This window comes from Peromyscus eremicus, chromosome 11 (assembly GCF_949786415.1).
Source record: "Peromyscus eremicus chromosome 11, PerEre_H2_v1, whole genome shotgun sequence".
Taxonomy (NCBI): Eukaryota; Metazoa; Chordata; class Mammalia; order Rodentia; family Cricetidae; genus Peromyscus; species Peromyscus eremicus.
Window position 1 is genome coordinate 39885327 of NC_081427.1, and position 11736 is coordinate 39897062.

General features: G+C 49.4%; 1 protein-coding gene across 1 annotated transcript; it reads right to left on the reverse strand.

Annotated features, from left to right (window-relative positions):
• Positions 1 to 4643: 4643 nt before the first annotated feature.
• Mcidas (multiciliate differentiation and DNA synthesis associated cell cycle protein) lies at positions 4644 to 10667 on the reverse strand. The gene is made up of 7 exons (XM_059276669.1): positions 10551 to 10667; positions 10360 to 10456; positions 10093 to 10184; positions 7653 to 7725; positions 6901 to 7142; positions 5237 to 5347; positions 4644 to 5081 (listed from the first exon to the last, which is right to left on the reverse strand). The coding sequence occupies exons 1-7, from the start codon at positions 10665 to 10667 to the stop codon at positions 4644 to 4646; spliced, it is 1170 nt and encodes a 389-aa protein (XP_059132652.1).
• Between the last annotated feature and the right edge of the window lie 1069 nt (positions 10668 to 11736).

Here is an 11736-nt window from a genome sequence, read left to right on the forward strand (position 1 = left end):
CTAACACCAGAGAGGAGACAGCTATGGGGGGGTGCTGGGGGGGGGTCTGTGTGAGCTACGCACCCAACAGGGATTAATATCTACAACATATAAAGAGCTACAAAAAAGCCAGATCATCCAAGGATCTGGGTTAAAGGAGCTGAGTGAGTAATTCACAAAGGAAGAAAACACAAGTGGCTAGTACATGTTTGAAACAGGGACTGACTTCTTTAGTCATCAATAAAACACAAATTGAAACTGCTTTGACCCCCCCCCCAAAAAAGCTGAATAATTACCATGACAACAAAAGCTGGCGAGGGTATGGGGAGATGGGGAGTGCTGGGAGAAACACTGAGCCAGTGTAGCTGCTGTGGATGTGGAGGGTGTAGGGAGATGGCTCCTGTTTGCTGCACAGGCATAAGGACTTGAGATAGGCATGAGGACTTGAGTATGGATTCCCAGCACCTCCATTTATTTATTTATTAAAGATGTATTTATATATTATGTGTACAGTGTTCTGCCTGCATGTATGTCTGTCTGCAGGCCAGAAGAGTGCACCAGATCTCATTACAGATGGTTTTCTGCTACCATGTGGTTGCTGGGAATTGAACTTAGAACCTCTGGAAGAGCAGCCAGTGCTCTTAACCCCTGAGCTATCTCTGCAGCCCCTAGCAGCCCCGTTTAAAACTAGGTTTAACATCATGTGTCTGCTACCCCATTGCACTAGGAAGGCAGAGCTAGGTAGGGCCCGGGCACTCGATGATCAGACAGCCTAGCTGAATTGAAGAACTGCAGGATTAGTAAGATAGCTTGTCCCCAAAACCAAGGTGGAGAGGGATCAAGGAAGACAGTCAATATCGACCACACACACACACACACACACACACACACACACACACACACACACCACGCCACTCACCATGCACACACATACAAACTAAAAATGGAACTACCATGTGACCCAGCTATAGCAACAGGACATATACTGAAGACACTTGCACATCCATGTTGATTGCTACACAGTAGTCAGAAAATGGAACCAACCCAGGTATCAACAGATGAAGAGAGAAAATGCAGCACGGATACACAATGGATTTTTTTTTTCAAGATCTATTTATTTATTATGTACACAGAAGAGGGTGCTTATTACAGATGGTTGTGAGCCACCATGTGGGTGCTGGGAATTGAACTCAGGATCCCTGGCAGAAGAGTCGGTGCTCTTAACCTCTGAGCCATCTTTCCAGCCCCCACAATGGAATTTTACTCCGACATAAAAAATTTATATCACGACTTTTGCAGGGAAATGGATAGAATTGGAAATCCTTACATTAAGCAAAATAAGCCAGACCCAGGAAGACAGATACCACATTTTTTTCACCAGATGCAGAATCTGGATGTCTCTGTCTCTCTCTGTCTCTCTTTCTCTGTCTTTCTATCTCTGTGTGTGTCTCTCTCTCTGTCACTGTGTCTCTCTCTGTCTCTGTATCTCTCTCTCTCGTGTGTGTGTGTGTGTGTGTGTGTGTGTGTGTGTGTGTGTGTGTGTGTGTGATGACAACAGGGGACCACAAGAGGGAAGGAAGAGATCCTAGAACAGGGAAGAGGGTAGTGGAATGCATGTGATTCGAAGGTGGAACCAGGGACTATTGTAGGGAGGATGGAAACCAGGAGGAGAAGAGGTAGGTGGATGGGATGGTAGATGTAGGGAGGATGAATAAATACAGAGCACAAGAACAGATGTATGAGACACCATAATGAAGCCCATTATTTTGTAAACTAACTTTAAACTTTCATTTATTATTATTATTATTATTAAAATTTCACTATAACTGGGCATGGCGGTATATGCCTTTAATCCCAGTGCTCAACTGGGTAGGAGGCAGAGTCAGGTGGAGCTGTGTGAGTTCAGGTCAGCCAGGTCTACATCGGGAGTTCCAGGCCATCTAGGGCTAAATAATGAGATCTTGTCACATGTTTGTCCAGCAAGCAAATGGTGATCCTCAAACCAAGAAGAGGAACCTAAGGAGCTACCACCTTGATCTCAGAACTTAAGGAGCTACCACCTTGATCTCAGAACTTAAGGAGCTACCACCTTGATCTCAGAACTTAAGGAGCTACCACCTTGATCTCAGACTTTCAGGCCCCAACTGTGAGAAATAAACATCTGTTGCTTATGCTCCCAGCCTGTCTGGTATGCAGCCCAAGCTAAGACCCTCTCCTCTCGCTTCTCCGTTTTCCTCACAGTATTTAAATAAATGTTTGCTGTACATTTATCTCTTCCTGGAAAAGCAATTATATATGCTGCTCTTTGACTGTTTTCTTAGAATCAGAGGCAAAGAGATTCCCATCAATTTTCAGTAAATATGTTAGAGAGAAGAGTCTGGCCTTTAGACTCTTTTATGAACTAACGCAAAGCTGGTCTTTTGTGCCATTAGTTCAGAAGAGAGCTGTTTCCCTCAAGGAGGAAGGATAACTGGACTTGGCGTGTTATATAGAAGAGGAAGAAAACGGGAAGTTAAGACGGGATGGGGAACGGGGGTGGATCTGGAGGGAGTTAGGGGAGGAACAGGGGCAATTATGATCAAAATACACTGTGTACGTGTATGAATTTCTAAAAATAATAAAATGTATTTAAAAACAGTCAGAGTTAGCACTACTGGTCACTAGCATGGTGATTATAGAACTGTAAAAATGAAAGGCAGTAGCACTGTGGTTATTTTAGATCTAGGTACAAGATACAAAAGAAACCTACAAATATATTTTACAGTTTGTGGTCACTGAAGGTAATTCAGTAGGAGAATCAAAGAGTAGGAGGGCCATTGTTTATCATGATGGTTTAAAAAGTTTTGTTTGTTTATTTCATTTTTTGGCTTTGTTGTTTGTTTTGTTTTTTATGATCCTGACCTGTGGTGACTGTATATTTGAGCCTATGGGGGGAAAAAAATCTGAACAACTTGCTCTTTCAGTCCATTTGTTAGACAAAATATGAGGAAGCATGGTGTATTTTATCATTTTTGTTTGTTTGTTTGTTTCTAAATGGCTATTTAAATATAGATAACAGGACACATGAGAAACTGGAGGAGCGGGTCTTGCCACCTTAACCAACCCACCTGCTACTCGATATGTCCACTCGGCCTGAAGAGGCAGCTGTGCCCTGTGGTGCAATGTGTCTGGAGGCCTGCCCAAGTGGAGCCCAGGGAGCAGGGGACACCCTCAGAGTGAGAGCTGGGGGGAGGGGGGGGGTTGAGACGAATCACATATGACATATGCCTTTCATGTCATTTCAGAACGGGGGGTGGGGGGAGGAACTACAGACAACAGGAAGAGAGGAATCAAAGCCAAGTTCACTGGATTTTGCTTAGACGATCCAGCCACATAATGCAAAGCACGATGAGGGGCCCAGTTTGTGTAGTGTAGATCATTTGCTTAAAACAACCGGCCTTTCTTCTGAACTAAGTGTGGTTTGGCTGGGGCTGTTTTATTTGCAATGATGAAGCTGAATGCATGGAGACATTGCTATTTAAACTATCATTTAAATCTTTTAAAAAGAATTTTGTCTGTCTGTCTGTCTGTCTCTGTCTGTCTCTGTCTCTCTGTCTCCATCTCTCTGTCTCTGTCTCTCTCTGTCTCTCTGTCTCTCTGTCTCTCTGTCTCTCTCGTGTGTGTGTGTGTGTGTGTGTGTGTGTGTGTGTGTGTGTGTGTATCTCCTCAGAGTTTGCAGGTACCCACAAAAGCCAGAAGAGGATGTCAAACCCCTTGGGACTGGAGCCATCGAAATGGATGCTGGGAACTGAACTCCAGCCCTCTGCAAGGGCAGCAAGCACTCTTAACTGCTGAGCCAACCCAAGCCCTGCTGTCACGAGTCTTACCAAACTACAGGGAGTGATTATTTAGGCAAATATGTTTAGCACCTGTCCTGCGCCAGCATTTACCTAATTGTGTAGCTTTGCCTCTTCTTTCTTTTTTTTTCAACTGAAATAAAATTTTTCGGTAGTGACGCAGTTAGGTGTACTCCAAAGACTGAGGGAAATTGAGTCAGATGTGTTGAACACTCATCTGGATACCAGGCTTCCGGGCCTAGAATCAGTCCTTACGTGACTGGCGATTGGATGATTCCAAGAAGGCTTCTTTAGTGGGGGGGGAATCATTTCTTTGCACTGTTCTCCCTTCCTACAAATCTGGAGTATCCCATGACTTAAAAACACACCTAAAACCAGCCAAGTGTGGTGGTGAACACCTGTAATCCCAGCACTCAGGAGGAGGAAGCAGAAAGACCTGGAGTTCAAAGCCATCAGGGCAAGTCTGAGGTCAGCCTCGGCTATGGGACACCTGTCTCAAACAAATAAAAAATCAAAGCGCTAGAAAACAAATACTTTTAAGTTGGACTATGATGTGTGGGTAGCACGTGTGCACATGTATACACACTTACACAATTTCACCGATAAAAGGTGAGGTATATACAGTGCTTCAGAGCAGAACATTTCAGTGCACAGGTATCAACATTTCCAGGAACACTTATGTTCCTGAAAATGTTAGTTTCCGAATGGCATTCACTTGCAGAGAATTCTGGAAACCAGATGTGGAAAACAGTTCTAGCTATTCCCACTGGCTGGCCGGCGATTCTGTCTGGACACAGGGCAGTGTTTTGGGGGAAACCACACCCCTGCTCAGCTGGGGACCCAGCGGAATTTGTAACCACCGGTGACTGTCCGGATGGTGAAGGCTTTGCCCTGGGGGAAGGCCAGAGTTCGGATGGTGCTGTGGCTGCGGATGGGCGTGCTGAAGGAGCCGCCCTCCTCCAGCTCACTATGGCTCAGGTTGACCGAGCTGGCGCCGCAGTCCGTGCGCAGCCCTCGGAAGGCCCCGTGCAGGTTCCTGGAGCTGCCGTTCTTGCTGCCGGGCTCTTGCTGCAGCCTGGGCCGCTTGGGGTCGCGGTTCTGCAGGGCTTCATCGCAGCGCTGGGAGATGTCCCTGAGGATGGCGTCCACTTCCGAGCAACCCTGTCCTGCTTGCCCCGCCGCACAGAACAGCTCCTCCAGGCTCCTCTTCGTCGTCGTCGCCTTGATCTGGAAGGGCTCTGCTGGGGACTGAGTGATCATCAGCTTCTGTAAAAGATGGAGAGCCCCTGGAGCCGGGAGGACTCACTCGCCTGGAGCCGCGCGGATAGGAAGAGCCCCGGGCTACACCAGGGACACCCAGGGGCCCCAACACAGGCGCAGCGCTACAGTTCCGACGGTGTCCCGCGCGCCTGTCCACTCACGTCCAGCACTGAGGCCAGGTGCCGGGTCCGGCTGGCCAGTTCTTTCAGCTGCACGTTCCTCTCCCTGAGCGAGGCGATCTCTTCCTGCTTCTGCGTCAGCGTCACGTGCAGCTGTAGTTGGAGATCTACCATCAGAGAGAGGCCGCAGTGCTGGTGGGTCTAAACTCAGACCCTGACATCTCATCAGGACCTTTGTTCGCCTGACAGTAGCCAACGATTTGACTTTTTTTTTTTTTAATTTAATGAAGTAGTCGGACAAACTGTATCTCAGTTAAACTTTAGTGTGTTGTTGGGTGGTAGTCAAAAGTACTGATTTGGACCACAGGCCCATCTAGGTTCTCCCTCTGAAGTTCAACCACCCTGTCTCGGTTTATATATCTATAAAATGGGGCTAGTGAGATTGTCTACCTTCTGTGTTGAATCAAGTGAGAGAAGAAAGTAAACTGATAAGCACAGAGTCCGGCACTTAGAAAATTTTCCACAAATACTGTTAGTACGATTACCAACCTGATGGGACCCAGAGCAGTGATGCACACCTGTAATCCCAGCACTAGGGAACACTGAGGCAGAAGGACCAGTGAGAGACCCCCCCACCCCAAGGCCCGGAGAGCTGAGGGAAGGGATATCTTAAAATAGCCAGAACTGAGTCAGTTCCCCATTCCCAGACAGGGTGAAGTCAGAAGTTTCAAAAGTACAAAGTCAGACTGCCTGGTGGTGACTAACCACGGGACGCCCCCTCCCCCGAGATAACATGTCCAGATTTTGGAGATGGGCTGTAAAACTCCCAACAGAGCAAACAGACAAACTAAAATAAGATAAAGTCCAAGCTCAGGAAGACTGGACCAATCAAGGATGGACCCGTACTAACCCCCTCCTCTCTGAAGAATTTTGTGGTTTTTGCCTTCAAAAGCTCCCCAAGAAAGTACTGTGCCGAGAAGTAAACCTTGCTATTGCATTCTGGACATCTTTGGTGTACAGTGGTCTCTTTGGGGGTCCTAATCTGGGCAGAACAACCAGAATTCTCGGTAAGCCTGTGTGTACTACATGGTGAGTTCAAGAAAAAGAAAAGGGGGGGGGGGAGGCTGGAGAGATGGCTCAGTGGTTAAGAGCACTGACTGTTCTTCCAGAGGTCCTGAGTTCAATTCCCAGCAACCACATGGTGGCTCGCAACCATCTGTAATGAGAATATGTATATATAATAAATAGCTAAATCTTTTTTTAAAAAAAAGAAAAAGAAAGAAAAGAAAAAGAAAGGGGGTTGGGAGTGTAGCTCTGGGTTGGGAGTGTAGCTCTGTTGGTGGAGTATTTATGCATGAAGCCCTGGATTAGGTCCCCAGTACCCCATAAACCAGAAATGTCACGCATGTCTGGGGGGTCAGGAGTGTTAGAGGCCAGCCTGGGCTACAGCAGACCCTGTCTCTAAAAGAAAAAAAAAAGGGGGGTGAGGAAGAAAAGCAAACCGAAAATAAGAGAAAAGAAAGTCCGGTGGGGTGTGATCATCTCGATTTAGCGAGTTCCGAACCAGTTTGGGCCACTGGAACAGTACCGGCTATTAGAACCACCGAGCCCACGCAAGCGCACCCCCAACCTTCACAGCTCCCAACTTGTGCTCTCTACCAGGCCCTGTCCTCACCCCCAAGATTCCTAGCCACCGGTGTCCTTACTTGGTTATTCTCTATGAGAGCAGTCCCCAGTGCTCTCTGGTTCTGGTCGGCCACCTCCTTCCAGTACTGCTCGGTTGGCGGTGGCGGCAGATCTGGAGCGCAAGGTGGTGGGGGCAGCGGCGGAGACCCCAAGGCAGGTGGGTCCAGAGATGGGGAGAGGCAGGACCCGAAAGATGAGACATCGCAAGGGGAAAAGGGAAAGTCACCGTCCGTCAGGGGAGGCGACGTCAAAGATGATGAATCTGGGAGAAAGCAGAAGCTGGATTGGCTGCCTCCAGATCATGCCCAACTAACTAGCCACGGGGGCAAAATGCCACCCAGACATTGGGTTTGTATGAGTTTTATAAGGCAAAGTCTATGATCCCTGATCTTTCTCACTGTTTTGTTCATACGCACCTGCTGAGCTAATCTGAAAGAAATCAGTCACGCCTCCTGGGGCCCGGAAGGCATAAAAGGTTTTGTCCCTCTGTAGACTTTTGTCATTTAACTTCTGACACACCACACCACAGTATAGGGACCTCATTCCCAGAACCCACACTGAGAAACGCATAGTCTAAAGATCAAGTGACATAATTTCCCCATTGTAGAGAAAGGATACCCTCTATTAGGGAGAGTATGACCCCTTGGCCAAAGAGGGACTGGCCAGTGACAGGTGGCTGGACTGACCACCTTCACCACTACACAGTCTGAAGTATCTGGTTTTGGTAGGTGACAGCCCTTCTGTTACTTAACTGCAAGGAGACGGAACTTGCCTGCAATGAGATCATCCACCGTGTCTCTGAAATCCTGCAGGTGGAAATCTTCTTCGGTTTGCAAGGAGAGGTTCTAAAACAAACCAACGGTGTGAGCCAGAGAACAATTCTAGACAGACAGACATCCTTGAAGCTTCTAAGGCTAGTCTGTATGCACTCTGGTTCACAAGCAGACATTTTAAGCTTCATCTCACCCATCGAACAGTAGGTTTCTCTTGGGCTGGCAAGAGTGAGCGCTGCTCCTCCAAGTCTCAAATACCACAGGCACAGCTGTCCATCCCCTGCCAGCCCACCTGGGTTTTGGACAACTCATCTGAGCTTCCAGACAGGTCGGTTGTCTCGCAGCCATGCTGACTCCTTCCCATATTCTTTGTGCACCCATAGAACTGCAGCTCCAACTTAAACCCCACTCCACTCCACCCCAACACACACCCTCACCTCTCTAAGAGCAGAGAGCTTAGCATTAACACCAGGACAGGCACCAAGGCTTTCAAAGCCTAGGCTTAAAGTGCTAACCACTTCACCCATAAATGAAAGGGAAAGGTGGGCTGTGTGACCAATGGGGCCAGGGATACTATGGAAAGGTATCTGTTCCTCCAGGGGCTGTAGCAGCTATGGTGTCTATTTGTGTATTTGTGTGTGTGTGTGTGTGTGTGTGTGTGTGTGTGTTGTTAGGTTGTTGTTTTGGGTTTTCGGTTTTGTTTTTTTTTTTTTTTCAGTTTCTCTAAAAGTTGGAGTTGGCTTTTCACCTGTGGTGGGATACGCCTTCATGTTGCCTGGCCAGTGTTCCCAGGTGCCTGAGAGAGAAGGAAATGGAAAAAAGGTGGGGGTCCAGGCATCTTCCTAGTCTCTTAAGGGATGGACATTTCAAGTCGACGACATTTTTCTATTTATGTAATCTCTTAGTTAATCCTCCCACCAGTATGGAAAGTAGGCAAAGTCCACAGGGTGCTTCTTCCTCTTGAGAGAGAATCCTGCAGAAGATGAATTGCCCGATTCCTATATCATTCCTCTCTCCTGGCTGCTTCATTGTCTGTCTTTTTAGGAATCCCTGGCTTGCTTGGAGGCCAGTGTTAGAAAGGAATCTCTAGGACCATGGTATGAAGGGATCCATCCCAGATGCCCACCAGAAATGTCTACCGATTCCACTATTGATTCTTATCTTTGTATTAATCATTTTCTTCTCCCTAAAGCCCCTCTTTCCAAGTCATATGTTTTGGGGACTCAAAACTTACTCTGACTCTAACCTTTTTTTCTGGCCCTGTTTTCAAAGTACCAGATTCCCTCATGGAAAAAAGGACAGATGTCCTCAGTAGCTGTTGGACGTTGAGGACTCTGGGTCAGGTGACAGAGCCCTAGGCTTGTCTTCTTTATTTGAGCATCAGATCTAAAAAGAATTAAGCAGCCTCTGCAGAGTAGTGGTCACTCCCTTAAGGTCACTTAACCTTGCCTTAAGATACTGCTTCTGGGCACCACCCCTACCCTAAGGTTGTAAGTGGCTAGTAAAGGAGTCCTTAGGAATGGTGCTTAGCTTCTTCATGGTGGTCATGAATTTTGCAGAGTTCTGTACCGGGCCTGTTCCCATGGACCTGTGGGAGCCGAGTAGCGAGGTGCAGTCTGCGAGGTCCTGCAGGTCTATGGTGGTGAGGGCTGCGCGGGGAGATCGGGAGACAAGCATCCAGCGAACCCTAACAGCATGTGCTGTTAGGAAATTGGATGCAGTCCTCTTCCTGTGAGTTTCATCTGGATAAGACCACCTGTCCTTCCGGACACTTCATGTGCCACCAAAGAAAAATCAAGTCCCTGGCCTCTGAGGTCCTGGAGCTGAGGAGGCTCCATTCTCTGGCTGGAATGTGTGAGCGATGGCAGGAGGAGAGAATGGAATGAAGTAGGAAGGTTTAGAGGAAAACGGGGAAAAGTTTCTCTCCCCCAAGATGGCAAAGGACTAGCATGTTGGGAGGAACAGAATAAAACTTTTAAAGCGGCCAGCTGCCGAACGTCTATCTCTGCAGACAGAACGTTTTCCTCCAGCTTGTTTACAGAGTCCCTTGTCCTGTCCCCCAGTGACTTCGATACTCCGTTGGTACCCACGAAATAGAAATGGTTCCTGAGGGGTCAGAAGTGGGTGGCAAACAAAACAGTTATTCTGTGCGGGTGTGCCCCAATCACGTGGTTCCTCACCCTATCAGCTTCGAACTGCCTTGTTCAGATGAATGACAAAGGGACCCTGCAGTAAAAGTTGGCCACACCGGCTCCGAAAATGAGAACTTAATAACATACTAAGAGGGAGGAGAAAATCGGGATCTGGGATGCTTGGCTTCCCTCAATATGCCGAATGTGCCTCTGCTCCCCAGTCCATCTTGAGACCTTTGAGGCAATAAACCCCCAAGTTCGCAGTTGGTTCTGTAGGTGGCCAAGCTCCAAGCAAGGGAAAGAGTACCTGCGAGGCGGAGGAATCACCACTAGGAGACGCTTCGGAGCCGAGTAGCGAGGTGCAGTCTGCGAGGTCCTGCAGGTCTATGGTAGTGAGGGCTGCGCGGGGAGATCGGGAGACAAGCATCCAGCGAACCCTAAGCCTCTCTGCCAGGTCGCCGCCAGGACCCTCAACCAGGACCTCGGAGCCCGGGGCAGAGGGGCTGCAGACCGCGTGCGCCGCACCCACCTGGCATGGATAATCTAGGGGTCGCGCAGGTGCCTCGGGGCTCACCTGGCAGTGCAGCCGGCTCTGCGTCAGGGGGATCCTCGAACACCGACACTGGGCTGTCGCCGCTGCATCCCGAGAAGGACTTCCACGGAGGAACGAACTAGCCGGGCACAGAAACGGAGAACTCAGGTCCGCGTTTGGGGCTCGGGGCTAGCAGGCTCTGCCAGAGCCAAGACCGTAGCGAGCATCCCCACCTTCCTCTCCGGCTTCCCGGGCTTGCCGAGGGGCCGCCGCGACAGGTCCAGCATCCTGTTGGGGCAGATGCTGTCGAAGGCCCGGCGTCCGGGTGCGCTGCCCTCGCACGCCTGCATCCTGGGATGGCGACCCACACCCAGCGCTGCTGCACCTGTTGGTGCCTGAGATGGGCGACGGCGCGTGGAAGGAGCGGAGGGAGGGCCTGGAGGAGAAGGGCTGTGCGGGAGGGGCGGCTCGCGCCTGAGCGCCAGAGGTGGCGCCTTCTGCCCGGGACAATCTGCGCGCGGGCGGAGGCGTTAACCAACCTGGCAACCCCGGCTTCCCCCGGGAGCTGCGAGCGCGGGGCCCAGCCCGCGAGAGCCCTTTGGCGCCGCGGCATCCTGGCTGTGCCAGGCGAAGGTGGGGGGTGGGGACCTCCGGTCCCTAGCCTTCCAATTTATGAACAGCAGGGATGTGAAAGTTAACGACTCTTAGATTGTTCTTACCACCCCAGATACAAGGCACACAATAAAAGTGGAGTGACAATCGTCAAAACAGGACTCCGAAATTTTCTCAGCAGGTTCTAGAGGGGGAATAGAGAGCCAACAGAGGGCCTTCCCAGGCCAGCCTCCAGATTACAGAAACTGCCCTCAAACCTGAACAGCATTCTGGATTTTGGCATATGGCTTTCATTTGGCCTCTCATTCTTGCCTACTGTCAAGAGTTCCACTCTGTACTCGAGCCTTGCAACTTCCCCTGAAATGGTGCCTAAGCATATTTTTTTAAGGATCAAGAAAAGTGACAGTGCTGAGGCAGGAGGATTGCCGTGAGTTTGAGACTAGCTTGGGCTACACTCTGGCTGATAGGCCAGTCTGAGCTAAAAGACTGCCGCGGGGGCGGGGGAGTGACATTTACTCCAGTTTCTGAAAACCCCTACTGTGGGCATCTCCAAATCCCCTAAAACCCAGGTGGCTTCAGCTGACTGTCCTAGCGTTTGGCTGTCCCCTTTACAGCTGCAGTTCCACAGATCTCTTCAAGTCAGGCCTCTCCCTGGAAGAAGCATCTTCCAGAATTTGAGTCTACTAGAAGGAGACATCTCTCAGAAGGGAGCATCTTTGGGTGAGGGGACTTTATGCTGGACCACCCAGATCAGTTCAAGGTAAACAAGCGTCAGAAATAGGAGTCTGCAGTACCTTTCTGCCGACA

Excerpts from the sequence above, each read along its gene's own strand:
- Mcidas (XM_059276669.1), bottom strand. The coding sequence starts at position 10,667 with ATGCAGGCGTGCGAGGGCAGCGCACCCGGACGCCGGGCCTTCGACAGC. Across the intron at positions 10,457-10,550 it reads CCGGGAAGCCGGAGAGGAAG|TTCGTTCCTCCGTGGAAGTC; the intron begins GTGGGGATGCTC and ends GTGCCCGGCTAG. Across the intron at positions 7,726-10,092 it reads GTGATTCCTCCGCCTCGCAG|AACCTCTCCTTGCAAACCGA; the intron begins GTACTCTTTCCC and ends GGTTTGTTTTAG.